We start from the raw sequence: 16,961 nt of genomic DNA on the forward strand, positions 1-16,961 counted from the left end.
CCCAACATGAGTAATGGTGGCAAATGCAGGCCCAAAGTAAAGCTTCAGGTCCACTACTCCTTTTTGTGTGTGTACTCACTGCATGTGTGTATGCAACATGGAGGGCTGTGTACTTGCCTGTCTGAAGAGGCACTCATCTAGCCATGTACATTCAGAAGACATCTGGGGTGAAATCCTGGTCCCACTGAAGTCAATGGCAAGACTCACGTCTTTTAGAAACCTGACTCTAAATATGACTATAAATTATAACATTATAAAAGTGATCATGAAAGTGTTTGAATTTCATGCCTACCATAAAGCAAAATAGTCTTTTGTAATTAAACAAATATAATAAATGTCCACATGATGTTCTAGTTGGAAGATAAGAATCCAATATGTATAGATAGTTAACATTTAACTTTGTGGCTGTTATTAGCTTAAAGAGGTCAGAATGTGGACCTCTACCAATGAAAATGGTTTATTATACATTTACAGTGCAGACCTACTCATAAGAAATATATAAAGAAAAACTATGTATGCGTCTGTGCTTTAGATTCTCTTTTCCACAGGTTAAAGACATGATACAGGCTCCTATACTCTGTTAATCATTGTATGCTGTGGGCCTACTTTATAAACTAAAGCAATTAGCCTTTTGCCCTGTTTCCCTCACCAGTTATTTCATAACTGATCATCTAACATAGTGTTGTTTCGCATATTCATCCAGACAGCAATAACCACTTTTGTTCTCTGTAGCAGAAAATGTATGTAAGGAGATATTTGCAAAAGGTATGGGGGGTTCTTTCTTTTCTTCTTTTATTTCTTCCTGCCCCCCTGCAGTTTTAAATTCATAGCATTTCAGACAATGTAAAGTAAATTTTGAATATGGTACTCTGGGGACTAGGTGTGACAAATTCCAAGGAATACTGTCATTATCATGAAGAATTTGAAATTGCTATAAAGGATACAGAAGGTGTGATTGGCAAATTGTGAATATGCTGATCTACAATCACCTATTCATAAGTACAAAAGCTTAGTAATTTCTGAGTAGATGGAGAAGCAAGTGCTTGTCATGTTTTCTAGAAATTGTTGAGAAAGAGCAAAGTCCAATTAGAGCTGGATTCATATCTAAAAATCAACACAAATTTTCAAAGTAAGAATATATATTTAAAGCTTTCAGAGAGTTCTGAAAGAGTTTTGTAATGCCTGCTTGTGTTCTTGTTTGCATTTGCATTGCAGATTTGAGACTTCTCTGTCCTTTTCTTTTTTCCATTGAACATTGTAATGCAAATCTTTCAAAGCTTAACAAATTTGTGATTTTGAAATTTGAATCATTCTGAGACATGAGAATTATATTGTGAATATACTGACGCAGATGTGCATGAAACTGCAGATCTGAATCTTACATACTCATAAATTCTTACATATCATAGACTTGCTTTTTACTATATGACTCATTCCTTTACATCAATGACATTTTTTTCCAAATTTTACATTTTGATGTACAGCAATAAAATATCAAAAACAGTGGCAATGATGGTGAAGTTGGTGGATTAGAGTAATTGGCTCCATGTTTATCTGTCTGAAATTAAAGAAGGATACAGCAATATAAATTGCGGTAGTTATAAGAAATTCCTGAGATAGATCTGCCTCATTTATCCCTATAAATACTGATGCAAAGAGTTATTTGAGGTGTAGTAATATTAAAATATTTTTCATATGATTATCTCTAAATTGCTCTGCATAATGCCTCTTCTGTGTAAAGAACAATAATTGCTAGTTCTTTACATTTTTTCACACTGTTCTAAAAACAATAATATATTTATTTCACATGAAACTTGTATAAGATTTATCCTTATCTTTAATTAAGAGAACACTGATTAAATGCATGATTATCATGCACATCAGCTAATCACCAGTAAAATTTTATCGTGAATCTAACATGAAATTGTGATCGTACAATTCATAAGAGAGAATATATCATTGTGAATTTCTAGTGAAGAAAAAAAGATGAGGGACTGCTTTCACTGAGGCTAAATACCAAACATATCAATAAATGCCTAGATAATTTACAGGTTGGAATTCAGGGAATAGGAAGTGATTGCATGAAAACTCAGTGAACATACTTAAATGCATGTAACTTTCATCCATCAGCATTATATTTATTTGTCCTGGCTTCTCTGGTCATTAGTGCAAGTCATTTATCTTTGTCATTCTAAACAGCCCCTGGACTTTGAGACCAAAAAATCCTATACTCTGAAGGTAGAAGCAGCCAACGTTCATATTGATCCTCGCTTCATCAGTGGAGGACCATTCAAGGATACAGCAACAGTAAAAATTGTAGTGGAGGATGCTGATGAACCACCAGTCTTTTCATCACCTACTTATCTACTGGAAGTGCATGAAAATGCTGCTATTAACTCTGTGATTGGTCAGGTGACCTCTCATGACCCTGATGTGTCTTCTAGTCCTATAAGGTAGTGCTGCTTTAAAGTTATCATTAAAGAAGCTGCTGTCAGAATTCTAAGTATATTTTTAGTGCAATGGATGATAGAGTGGATAACAGTTTGTTCTCACTCTCCATGTTTCGTTTTTGAGAAAGCATTGTCTTTCTGTGTTTCACTTGAAAAACAGCTTTGCTGTGTTATATGTCACACTTCTAATCAAATAATTTTCATATATAAAAACATAAGCTGTGTTGTTTCTTTTCCAATTCAGTTGTCTTGCCCAACAATGGGAATGAAATGGATATAAGACATATAGGGATATAAGAAATCTGAGCACAGCATTTGACACATTAATGTTTATTTCATTTACTGTGTTTAGTTTGAAATCATCCTCCAGCTTCCTTGTTAACAATCCTGAGTACAAGCAATTCCACATAATTGGCTGTAATGTTGGAAATATTTCCTTTATAGTCCATAATGAATTTCTTAAACCAAACTCATCCCTGCTTTAATGCCAATGAAAAGAGCAGTGTTTGCACCAGGGAAGAATTTTGCTTTTTTTCTTTCATTTATATTTTGTCCCTCTTTGATCTGACCCAAATTAGATAAAATTCACTATTAAGGTTTTATGCAAATTAGGATTATTTCTGTCCGGTTTTTATTCACACACATCTTTTCCCTTTGCTAATATCTTATTGATAACATCAGATAGTTCCAAAAGAACACTTTGTTTGCTGTATGAAGGAATTCTGGGCCCAATGCAGAACAATTTGCTCAGGCAAAACTCCTTTCAAAGTCAATAAAACTCTTATCAAAATAGACTGCAGAGTCAGTCCAACAGTGAGGATATATTTTGAAAGATTTGGTAAAGTTGAAGCCATATGACTTCTGATAAGATTATTCACCACCACACCTTTCCTCCCTCATTATGTATAAGTGTATACTCATTTTGCACACATAAGGATGACAAAATGATGCTAATTACAATATTTTACCACTTACACCCATGGATAAATTCATGGAGGTTAAATCCATTAATGGCTATTAGCCAGGATGGGTAAGGAATGGTGTCCCTAGTCTCTGTTTTTCAGAGGGTACAGATGGATGGCCGGAGAGAGATCACTAGATTATTACCTGTTAGGTTCACTCCCTCTGGGGCACCTGGCATTGGCCACTGTCGGTAAACAGGATACTGGGCTGGATGGACCTTTGGTCTGACCCAGTATGGCCATTCTTATGTTCTTATGTTCTTACCACCATCATTACATCAGTTACAATATCACATTTACACCCATTTTAAATTTACACCCATTTACACCCATATCACCCATTTTCTGACCACCGTCATTTACAACATTTACCATATCACACAATGAGCCAAATGTTGCACACTAAGTTTGACTAGCTTACAGTAACAGGAAAATTATTGTTTCCTCAGCAGAATCAGAAAAGTTAGCTCCTGTAGGACTGGTTTGTTTGGAAGATTACCATTAGTAGGGAGCCTTTCACCTCTAGGTCAGCAATTAAAATCTAGTTAAGTTTAGTAGTGACAAAAGATTGTTAACATCTAATAACTGTTCAGGTTCTTTTGTGCAATTAATAGATGATTACAGCCTAGTTTCTAATGGGCACGTCCAAATTAGTGTTAATTGGAACCCCTTTTGTCATTCTCAACAGAGGGACTATGAGAAGTGTCAATTAAAAATTACTGACACATCTTTATTTTGAACAGCATAGCGTATTTTCTCAGGATTAAAAAAGTTGCAGAAAAAAAAAGGGAAGAAAAATACACACATCTTGATCTTCCTGATGTCAGGCCCCAGGGGCCTCGAACCCTAATTCTGTGGATTCATCACCCTCCAATCCTCCATCTGGCAGCTCACAGACAGCAGCTAGGACAAGAGTTCATGAAGCCTAACTGGGGCACATGATCTCTATACTCTGATTGGGAGAACTCCAAGTCTCCTGATTGGGCTGCAGTTCCTATTTAAGCCAGAGGAGGAAACAGGAAATTGTACAAGTGGGATTCATCCTGCCATGGACCACTGGTGTTTACCTGTTTGTGCCTTCTGAGCGTGACCTGCTGGTATCCTGGCTTGGCCTGACACTTGATAACTGATTCTTGATCCCTGCCATCTGGTTTCTCCCAATTCTAATCTCATGGTGTTCCAACCCAGCCTGATTCCTTGTAATTGGCTTCTGGATGCTTGGTGCATGCCTAATGCTAACCCCTAGGCCAGGTTGCCGATTCCCTAGTCCTGACATCTGAACCACTTCCTTGCTTTATTCCCCTCTGGATGTGTAACATCGTTAAGTCTTCCCTTTCTTCACCTTATGTGCACATGGTACATCTCTCATGATGTTCTCCAAAATCTTATACAGACTGAATGGCAGAACCAGGTAATGCTAGTTCTTGATCAAATTATATAGATACCACATATATCCTTGATACAAGAAAGGACAGAACCAAGCCTATTAAAATGAGAAATGTCGAATTCTTTAGTGTAAATTCAATTTTTTTTCTTTAAAAAATAAATACAATAGATGATAGGGCTAATTTTTAAAAAAGTTGCCATCTTTCCACAGTATTTTCTTGTTAACTAAATGAGAAAAGTACAAAGTGTAATTTTCTGCATTTTCATGTTTATTTTTGGCATATTACAGGCTAATTCTGGCACTAGCTACTATAGCACTAGTTGGTTGCAGACAGGCCGAGTGAATTTAAATATATTTTTATCTCTTGGACAAATTATTTTAAAAGATAAAAGAAGGCCATGAGTCCTTGCATCTCTACAATAGCACTATTATCCACTAGAGCTGGGCATAAAATTGAATATCCATTTTGTGAGGATTTTGAGATTTCAAAATTTGTTTTTGTCCCAATTTGGAACAAAACCCACACATTTTAAAATAGTCTGAAAGAAAAATTAAAAAATAAAAATAAATCATTTGGGCTGAAACAAAATGTTTTGTTTTGATTTTGACATTTCAAAAAATGTATATTATACATTTTTAAAAAATGGAAACAAAGTTGTTTTGAAAGGAAAAATCAAAACATTTTATTCCAAAAATGTCAAAATAGAATGTTTTTTCCTTTATTTGCTCCCAAACGAAATTTCAGGGAGATTTATATGATTTTGAGAATAACATTGTTTTCAATCCTTGCTCTCTCCCATCACTTCAGCTGAGATGCAGAAAGCACCATCTAGATCAGTTGCTCTCAAACTTTTTGGGCTCAGAACAAATTTGTAAATGTTTATGGCCTGTCACGACCCAGTAAATAGTCTGGCATGGAGGCCCTGTGGCAGACTAGGCATTTTAGCTCCTGGGACGAGTAAGCATATTTCCTCCCCTATCAGAGGTGACGTGTGGGGTCACATGCCCCCCCAGTTTTTTTGGTTGTGCCCTCCTAACCCAGACAGGCTGGATGGCCCACTGAGTGCTGATCGGTGGGGCCCACCAGTGAGCAGGAGGCCCAGGGTTGGGGGGTGTTTCTGTTAAGGGGATTGCCGGTGCTCAGCACCCACCATTTTTCCCCCATGGATGCTCTAGCCCCAGAGCACCCACAGAATCAGCGCCCATGCCTGGGTTCCCATCATCATGATGGCTAGGCTAAACTAGAATGGTGCTGGGACCCCAGAGGTTGCAGTGCCTGGAGAAGGGGGGTGAGCCCCGCCAGCCCCGGGGGATTGGAGCCACAGGAACTACCATATGACCCTTTGAAACATTCTGATGACCCAGTTTCGGTACTGACCCACAGTTTGAGAAACCCTGTTCTAAATGGTGGTAGAGGGTGTCTTACTTCTCTTTAGCCTCACAATTTGGTCCCAGTCCAGTTGAGTGATTGTTTGTCAGGAAGGGTAATAAGGGACAGCAATAACCTATAGAAAACAGATTTGCTCAATCCTGAATCCAGCAATCTTCATACCAGCAAAACTCCATTATATTCAAAGGGAGTTGTGGCAGGACAGATTGAAGGATGAGGCTTTGTGTGTATGTGTAATGTGGCCATTCTCACACTACCTCTGTCTGGCTGTAGGTCTGGGAATGGAGGGATACTAGTGCTCTGTGAAGTAGGGAGGTAGTTATGTAAGATCCAGCTGTTGATTCTGTCTTAATTATCTGTTATGGTATTCCCTTGCATATAATTTATTTATTGATATGTTACAGATCCAGACCAGTGGGATACAGGAGTCTGGTAGAAGGCAAATATATTGGCCACTGGATGAACAGTTTTCTGTTTCCTGAGTGACCAGAGCAGGGGCTGCCTGAGAGCAATCAGGAACCTGCCAGAACCAATTAAGACAGGCAAGCTAATCAAGACACCTGGAGCCAATTAAGAACTTTCTAGATTCAATTATGGCAGGCAGGCTAATCAGGACGCCTGGTTTAAAAAGGACCTCCCATCAGTTAGCAGAGGGGTGTGCCAGTAACAGGGAATGAGAAGGTGTGCTGATGGAGGAGTGAAGAGTTCAAGCATGGTCAGGCTTCAGGAGGAAGATCCTGTAGGGAGGATAAAGAAGGTGCTGGGGGGAAGGCAATGGGGAAGTAACCCAGGGAGTTGTAGCTGTCACACAGCTGATACAGGGAACATTGTGGACAGCTGTTATCCACAGGGCCCTGGGTTGGAACCCTGGGTGGAGGGTGGGCCTGGGTTCCCTCCCATCCCCCCCAACTCCTGATCGGACACAGGAGGAGTTGACCTGGTCTGTGAGAAACATCAGAAGGGAAGGTCTAAATTGGAAAGGGATTTGCCCTGTCCCCCATCCAGTAGGTGGGGCACAGAGACTGCGGGGATTGTTCTCCGTTTCCCCATGCTGGCCAGTGATGAGGTTAGCTGAATGGACAGCAGGTTTGAGCCACTAGCAAGAGTGGCCAAACTGAGGGCTGATGAAAAGCTTACTAGTGTAACTAATTAGTGTATTAACTACAGTGCTCTAATCAGACAGTTACCAAATTCCATCAAAACTTTCATAAATGTGTAGTTTCATAAATGTGTAGTTCTAAACTTGTGTCTAGGGATACTCTTAATCACAATGAGTAGCACCTTACTCTGTAGGGAGTTCCATTGCTGAACTTGAGTAAAGGTAGTCAAACTGCTCTATAGTAATTCAGTGTATCACATCAGCATCTTTTATCATTCTAAGTTCGTCTTCAAATATGTTCTGACTTATTCCAGTGCTGCTCATTTCATATTTCTGTTATTTTATTGCCTTGGCCAAGTTTTGGTCCAAATGCATAGCAAAAAGCATGCATAATAATTTGTGCTTTCTATACACTCTCTGCCCTCCTATACATTCAGAGATGATCACTGCCCTTCAGTCTCTCTCTGTGAGAGAAGTAAGCTTCATTGTAGAAGGTTTCCCTCAAATTCATTCTGGAGAGACTTCATTTTTGGCAGCAGTGCATCATTTTCTTAATTAACAGCAGGCCTTAAAAACCTCAATACAACATTTTTTTGCCTTTCTTAGGTACAGCTGCTTCTCAGTCACCAAGTAACATGCCCTCTTTGCCTGGCATCATTGAGATTGGGTGATTTATAGGATCAATATTGTAATTCAGATCTCAGCAGGATCAGCAAAGGAGAGTTTTCAACAATGAAGGTTGCATTCTGCTCTCTTTATCTTGATGTAAATCAAGAATAACTCAAATTAAGTCAGTGGAGATGCATCAAGGTAAATCTAGTGAGAGCAATCAGATTCAGGCCTAGAGTCTTTTGCTAAAGGAACCTATGATCACACCACCTATCTTCTCTTGCACAGTTTAATAAACTCTTTCTCAAAAAAAAAAAGACCAAATAGCCTGTTGTGTTACTATGGCAATTTCAAAGGATATTATTTTCTGAGATATTCTTTTCCATTTTTATAGAAATGTATATTTTATGCATCATGTATATATTTGACAATGCATCCCCATTAAAAAGAGTATAATCATTATCATGAAAAAGTAGCTTCATATATGCTATTAGTCTCCCCAAGTTCATGGCAGTACAGATTTTATTTTATTTTTTTTTTACTTTGTACAAGATATTTCTTAATTTATAGTCATGAGGGGATTTTTGCCTCTTGGCAACCTTGTAACCCCATGTAACTTGTGTTAAGTAATGTTTTATTTTTAAAGCATTTCTGAATAAATATTGTTAGGATTAAAGTCAATACAATAAACTCACTGATGTTAAATCCCCAGTTATATAACTTTAAAAATATATATACTGTTGGTCCAGAACCAGGAATGGAATTATGATATAGAGAGGGCCTCGTACAAATGGAAAGATTTTCATTTTTATTCAAGCCGATAGGAATTGAGTGTGCTCAGCTCACCTGAACATCACTTTACTTAAGGGTCCGAATATGAATGTAGGTGCCTTGCCCTAAGCAACCATTTATGAAAAATTGGCCATGGATCCTTCTTTGCCATTCTTTTTAGCTACGGTAGTTCTTTACACAGATAATAACTCCTTGAAGATGGAATAAATCAAGTATAAAATGTCTTTTGGGCCAAAGAGACATTTTAATTTTAAGTCCATCAGTAGTTATTCAATGTAGCAATATTAAGGCCTACACTAGATTTTCCTAGAGCTATGTTTGTACAGCAGAGCTTCCCCAATAAACATTTGCAGTGAACTAATGTTTTTTAATGGGCAATATATTTTACTAAATTACCAGCAACATAGTTAAATTGCAACCTTGTCTACTTCTAAATATGAACAAACAATTTACTATTCAAATACTGAAAACAAAAAACCTGTTGTAACACTGAGATTTAAGATTCAATTACGACAGCTAGGTAGGTAAGTCTGATGGGTCAAGATCTTTTCTGGTGTATTCTGTTGACTTTAGTGGAGTTACACCAGGAATGAGTTCTGGTTAATCAAGTTTTGTTTAATCCTACATCAGTCCCCATTGTATGTCATCGTGACAAAGAAAGGCTCTCGAATCAGAACTTTGATGGAAGTTGATGATGGTGCATGAGCAGGAATAGAATAAACTGGTATCTTAATAACTGTCTTGTTGACTGAAGTGAAATATGTTAGTTTTTCATCAGTGAACTAAGCAGATATAGTGCAAAGTGTTAGTAACAAACAGATGTGTAATAGGACACTGCCATTTTTAGTCACTCTCCAGACCATAACCACAATATAAACTGTGTAATCCACTCTGACACTCCATCTTAACTCACCCAATTATGCCTAGATATAATGCAGAACAGATGCAGAACCACCAGTGCATGCTGTTATTCTCAATAATACCTAGACGCAAAAGAATTACAGTCTTTTATATAACTCCACAGTTCAGATTCAGTAAAACCCCATTGAAGCCAGTGACTGGTTGTACCATATCAGTAGTTTATGATAGATTCTTTTTGCACCTCACCCATCAAAAAAATTGGAAGGCTTAATTTTCCAATTTAGTTTATTTTTACAAGTAATACATTAATAAAACAACTCTGTGAAAATGAACCTGTATAAAAGCTTTCTTGTGCTGAGCCCTAAATCATCATTCTGCTTAATGCACTGTTGGAGCAGTCTACTGCAGCTCGCTCTTGTTAGTCAAGCTGGCTATGTTTAGGCTGCATAATTTACCTGTATATTCTGATTTGCAAGCTCTGACTAGCTGTCAGATCAAAGTTGTTTTGTTAGAAACCAATTATGTCAATCCATATAACAGTCAATCCCTGTGTTGTTGGTTGGATTTTTTTTAAGTGTGTTACTGTTAAATGGTGATTCATTAACCACCTATTGTCCATGGAATTGCTTGAAAACTAAGCAGGTAACATGCTTGGTTAATATTTCATGCTTCATTAAAACTGAAGAATATTAGTAAAAGAATGTGTTTTTCAGTACTCCTTTAAAATAACCATGAAGCCCAATATTTTTGTGTGTTTAATGTATTGGTGTTGAAATTATAAGCAGATGCTATGAAATACTATATAAGCTGTCTAATAAATGTGATGGGTTGTCTAATTAACTCTTGATCAGCAGCGGCTTTTAAAGATGTTACCTACTGAACCTGATGGCAGTTTATGACCTTCATGTTGAATATGCAGCTAATTACTCCTTGGACAATAATTAAGTTTCTTGAGACAGTCACTCATTTTGTCTTATAAATTATTATGCTATTGAGCTTCTCAGTCCATTTGGCTAGAAAACTGCAGTTCTCAGAAGATTACGTAAATTCTTCTACAATATGTACAGATCATACAAACTTATCTGAGTAGATTACAGGGTTGTCCATTTTGTAGGTTTTCCATTGATCGACACACTGATCTCGAGAGACAGTTCAACATTAATGCAGATGATGGAAAAATAACTTTAGCAACACCACTCGACAGAGAAACAAACATATGGCACAACATAACTATTGTAGCTACGGAAACTAGTAAGTGTTTATGCATTTTTCCATGCTTTACTTTTGGTTCTGTTTGTCTTGTAGTATTGTCTCTTGTCATTTCAAATGTTTGAATACTATTAGAGATTGTATAGCTTGTGAAAGTTAGTCTACAGTATACGTATTTTAGATTTTAAAATAACAAGGTTTTGAAAGCTAAGCTAATTTTATGATCTCCTCATGTCTATTTTCAAAAATGTTTTATAAGTGAGGAATATAGTTATAAAAGAAAATATGGATATGTTTGTGCAGGAAAAACTGTAAATGTAAGAGAGAAGGAATACATGGTGAGAATCTGATAGAAGGAGGGTGAAATTCTCACACCATTGAAGTCAACTGTGGGCCAAACCCTGAGGTCTTTTCTCTGAGTGTTTACTTTGTTCCAGTCCCATAAATGGTTAAGCATGTATGTAACTTTGCACATGATCAAAGTTACATACGTGTTTAAGTATCCACAGGATTCAGGGTCTTAGGCCAGGTTTCTAAAATCTAAGTCCTATTGAGACTGAATGAGATCTAGGCTTTGAATTAGGCTTTGCAACACTGAGCACAGTAACGACTAAATACCATTACAAACCTGGGCCTTAGATCATAACCAGGGAAAATTCTCGATTAGTTCAATTTTGGGGGGTTAGGGCTTAAAAAAGTTTTATTATTATTTTAGAAAAGAAACTTGACATGGAGAACTTATTGCAGTAAAGAAACCTTAGGAAAGTTGGTCTTTTATTCTTTAATGATGTTGCTAAGTGGTTTTCCCATCTTTTACAGGTTCAGGTGAGATGTATATGTGTTCTTGCTAATATATTTATTCTGCCATCAATGTATACACAATTTCTATTAGTAGATGCGCTCGTCCCATACTGTCCTAAGAAAGTAGTCTTCTGTTGAAGAAACCATACTGCTCTTCTAATGATATGATAACCATAATCATACTAACCATTTAAATGATCTCTACTGATTTTCAGCTTTTTTCCTCCCACCCTTACCCAACCATTGGATTTAAATATTTGGTGCTGTAGTGACTGCTACTTTTAATTATGAAGCTCAAAACACCATTATCTTCCAACATGAAAATGAATGATTGAAAAAAAGGTTTTTACTTGGACTTTACAATATTTTTTGTAGTCAATTTCCCCCATAGTATTTATATTTAAAAGTGAAAGCCATGAGTGTGTGCATAAACCAGGAAGATATAATTGAATATAAAATAAAGTCTCAAGTTGGCCCCATGCTAATTAACATTTTTATCAATTACCTGGAAGAAAACAAAATATTATCTCTTAGATAATTTGCAGATGACACAAAAATTGCTGGGAGTGGTAAATAATGAACAGGACAGGTCACTGATACAGAGCAATCTTAATATGTCTGAAGGTAAATGTAGATGTCTGGGATCAAAGAACACAGTCCATACTTATACAAGGGGTGACTATCCTGGAAAGTAGTGACTGAAAAAAATGTAGGGGTTGTGGTAAATAATAGCTGAACGTGGGCTCCCATTGCAAGGCTGTGACAAAAGGGCTAATGCAATCCATCAAAGCATAAAGAGTGGAATCTCCAGTATGAGTAGAGAAGTTATTTAACCTCTGTATTTGGCAGTAGTACAACCACAGCTAGAATACTGTATCCAGTTCTGTGTTCACAATTGAAGAACGATGGATAAATTGGAGAGGATTCAGAGAAGAGCAGCAAGAATGATTAAAGGATTAGAAAAATGGCTTATACTTACAGATTCAAGAAACTCAATCTATTTAGTTTATCAAAGAAAAGATTAATGGGAAATGCAGTCTTACAAATACCTATATGGGAAACAAATATTTAATAACAGGCTCTTCAATCTAACAGAGAAAGATATACCATGATCCAATGGTTGGAAGTTGAAAGTGGACAAATTCAGACTGGAAATAAGGTGTAACTTTTTAACAGTAAAGATAATTAATCACTGGAACAATTTATCAATTTTTTGAAAAGATATGTTGCTCTAGGAATTATGTTAAAGTTCTATGGCCTGTGATATGTGGGTGGTCAAACTAGGTGATTACAGTGGTTCCTTCTACCTTGGAATCTATAAGTTACATGCACAGTAAACTGTATTAATATGACCTGCCATTGTGATTTGTGTGTAGTACTATAAATAACACTTGCCCTATTAATTACTGCTAAATCTTGTGGGCTAACACCAGTTTGATAGCATGGCCTGAGTTCTTTCTATTGGAAAAGCCCTAAACTATGGAAACATCCATTTACAGGGAAAGAAGTGTGAGTCTATTGTATGGAGCATCTTTTGCCCAGGTTAATATCAGCCAGTGAGCAATACTACCATCTCTAGTGAAGAAAGCTGAAAAGTCTAATGGCTAGATTGTTATGGAAGTAGAAATACTGATTCAAAGGAAATTCTCCATATCAGTTTTCCTCAAGGCATCCTTACTTCTATCACATAATACTGTATTATGAGATTCATCACACGGATTAACACACGTCATTATATCTTCACCCAGAACTTTACTGACATTGAATACTGAGTCCAGCCATAAAAGAAATGCACCAGTGTTGACTAGCTAAATGAAGCAAAATGGTTGTTTTTCATTACTTCCTGAGCCTCATCCAGCATAGCACATCCAAAGTCTTCTGAGCTAAAGAAAGATATTGATAGTGGAAGGCTGACTTGTTCAGGAGAGAGGCTGAATAAGGCCAAAAATAAAATATAACAAACACACCCAAGAAAGAACACATCTCACACAAAAGAGCTTTCCTCTGTTCGTCTGTTTCACTACTCGTATAGTTGCACAATCTGCAGGAAAGGCACCGCCATGCTAACACTATTCTTTTTTTTTTTGTGAATATATAGTTTTCTTGTAGCTTCCAAAAGCAATACTTGGCATTGGGTGTGGAAAGTCCTCTGTCATCAGCAGAGTGGAATTAGTGTTTTCTGGGTATATGGGTGTACATTGCATTTGCCGTCACCAGTAAGAAGTGGGGGAAGCACTGAGACCTGGAGACAGTAATCCTCCAGAATAGGTGGAAGCCAGGAGACAGTAATCATGTGAAATAGGGAAAGGTTTATTAGGAAACCCTCAGAGTTGCTGTGGGCTGCCAGCCAGAGAGGCTGCTTGCTTTGGAATCTGATGTATAAGGCATCTAAGGTCTATAGTAATTAGAGCTGGTTGGAAATTTTCTACAAAAACAAAATTGTGTCAGAAAAGTAGAAAGATATTTCACAAACATGTCCATGATTTTGTTACATTGACATCAGAATCAAGTCCCCGCCCTCCCCAGCTTTTTTAAAAAAATAATTATACTTAAGTATTTTTATTAATAAGCCTTATCATTAGGCCTCATGTGAGCCACAGCATCCATCACTATTGTGAAACTGCTGCCTACAGGGTGGCTATGAAAAAAAATAATACCTAGCTTGCACCTTGCATTAGAGTTCCTGCTGATGGCTTTTCCACATTTCCAGTGTAATTATGTGGCATTTACAATGAAACAAAACAGAAGACCATAGAAACCTACATTTTTTTTTTAATTTGAGGAAATATATTTAAAAGCTTCTAAGACAGAAATAAGTGTGTTTGGTGAGTTGTCATGGGGAGGGGGACAAGAAGGAACATATTTTATTTTGTTGTTACTTTAAGTTTGGTCTTTTTATGAGACAGTATGTTCCTTGGAAATCTAATAGAGGCAGGGTACTATCTCTCAGGCACTAACTATGAAGGGAAATTCAAAAAGCATTTTCAATGTAATTGTCTGATGATGATATCAATGAATTAATGCACATAAAAATAAAGAGTTAACATATATGTAGAAAATTCAATATGGGATTTGGATGGATATTGAAGAGCTCATTCTGTCCTAGTCTATCGCTAGTCTAGTCCTTGGCCATTACTTTCCAGACTCTGTTTAGGGCCCAACTTTACTCTAATTGTGGGCTGGGGTAGAGAGAAATTGACTTGTTTGGGTTCCAGAGTTCTCTTAGTTAGTGGCCAACTGTAGGACATAATAATCAGCTTTTGTCCTTGACTATTAATCAGGTGACTACTAAGTGTTTCCTCCTTTTGCCACATCCTCACATGATAGCCTCCTCCACTGGCTGTCATGTTTTGAGTAGAAACTGATCTCTGATTCTTTTCAGTTCTGACGTAAATAAATGTTGGCAATCTTCTGCAATGATGAAAACAAAGAAAGTATTTTGTTCTACGACCCAGACATGAAGTCTAAAATAGTGGTACTCTTTTAGGTGGTAGATTGTCTGGTGAATATGAGCTGCCTTCTCTCGGAAGCAGAGTTTAATATTTCTTGCTGTAAATTTTCTATTTACCTTGTGGTGAACACAAATAATTAGATTCAGACAGCCTTTGGCTGCCTTCTGGTAGAATCAGTGTTTGGGAATTGAGTTTCAACCAGTTTCAAGATGTAGTTGCAGAGCTACATCTTGTGACATACAAGATGGATCAATACCTTTTACATCTGGTAAAATTAGCTGGTCAGGAATATGATGTCCCTAGTTGGTGGAAACTTTTAATATATTCCTTTGAGAAGGCAGAGGGCCAGTTTCACTCAAGTGAGAAGTATTAGGCCCATGCTAAAAAAGTTGTCTTGATCCTGACCATCTCACAAACTACTAAATTGCAAGAACTAAATAGCATACAGTCTTCACCAACAAAGTGAATGTCCCACAGTGGGGATTCTCAGACAAGTCTTCAGCCTGGATTTATTGTCACAATGCTGAAGATGCGGTGTGCTTCTCTGTCTATACAGAGAGACATCAGTGGAAAATGTGGGGCTGAAAGTAATCTTAAATACCGCACAGCAGCTTCAGATTTTCAAACCAGTGCAGGAGATATTGCCATGTATCTTTAATTTTAATGGAAAGATGTGTGGATAAGTTTCTTGCATTGCTTTGAGAAGCTCAAGCATTAGTCTTAAAACATAAATCAAGTCACCCCTTATTTATTCTACTAAATATTTCTTACTATTGAAAAATATTTGTATTTCAACAAAAGTTTGCACCTTTACAGTTAAACATATTTCCTATCCTGTCATCTAGTGATCCTGCTACGCTGATATATTATGTCACATTGATTTTTAAGATAACAGAATAAAACAAAGGATTTTTATCTTACTGCAAAATCACACTGAAATAGAAGCTTGGAGTGTAAGACAGAAACTCACTTATTAAAATACAGCAAGAGGGATACCAAAAATGACTAGGGACATAAACTGATTCTTGTGTGTTTCCTTCCCCCCTGCCCCCTGCCAAGCTTGCTCCAGAGAGAGAATCTTTTGTGAGTCAAGAAGAATATAAAGTAAGAACATGAAATTGATTAAAATCTAAAGGGAACAGTCTTGTTGGCCAGGTGACCTTTTCCTACCAGGAACATGCCTTTTTGTTCTTTGAATATAAAAGGTGAACTTTGTTTCCTGTCACTGACTCTGGACTTTAGATACTGGAGTAATGGAATTTCACATTGTTTTGTTGTATTACAAGGTAATATGTGACTGAGATCTAAAGAACTTCATAATGTATGCTGAGAATGGAGTCTTTATTGTGATTAGAAGCTTGGGAGAATTCACCAGATGGCTGGGGAGTTGACATGGTTTTATTTTCCTGTGTTGCAGTCTGAAGATAAGGAAGGGTTGGGGAAATATATAGGCATAAAAAACACTTGCTTGAGATGCTGAGCAGAACTTTATTGCAATAAGAATGAAATCAACATTCTCAGTAACTTCTGGTGCACCCTTAACTTCCCTCTTCTTTCTGTGCAGTGTTCCTTCCATCCTTGATTTGCCTTGTACTATCTTTGCAGTGCAGTTTTCTGACTGCTTAACTATACTCATTATAAGGGAAAAGTCCACCAGTCATTTGTAATTCCCAGTCATCTGCTCACATTCTTCCTAGCACCTGCATCTCATTTTCCTTCCCAGTCAGTTTTTCCTTCCCCTCCCCAATTTCCATGCTTCCCATAGTTGTGTTATTGTCCTGTCAGATGGGCAACTCTGTCCTAATTGGTCCAGGTTTGAACTGTACCTGCCATTTGAATTGCCCTTGAACAAAACATGCACTTAGGATATAAATATCACTCTACAAAAACACACTCCAGTGTCAAAAGTATGGCTTCATTCTCCCACAGCCATACAACTGGTCACTTGA

General features: G+C 37.2%; 1 protein-coding gene across 2 annotated transcripts in view; it reads left to right on the top strand.

Annotated features, from left to right (window-relative positions):
- CDH8 (cadherin 8) overlaps nt 1–16,961 on the top strand; it is a 206,849-nt gene that overhangs the window by 130,497 nt on the left and 59,391 nt on the right. For both annotated transcript variants that reach the window (XM_038368728.2, XM_038368730.2), the window contains exons 7-8: nt 2,200–2,453; nt 10,665–10,801. In XM_038368728.2, coding sequence (XP_038224656.1) covers nt 2,200–2,453; nt 10,665–10,801 — 391 coding nt within the window. The remainder of the gene's footprint in view (nt 1–2,199; nt 2,454–10,664; nt 10,802–16,961) is intronic.

This window comes from Dermochelys coriacea, chromosome 12 (assembly GCF_009764565.3).
Source record: "Dermochelys coriacea isolate rDerCor1 chromosome 12, rDerCor1.pri.v4, whole genome shotgun sequence".
Classification (NCBI taxonomy): Eukaryota; Metazoa; Chordata; order Testudines; family Dermochelyidae; genus Dermochelys; species Dermochelys coriacea.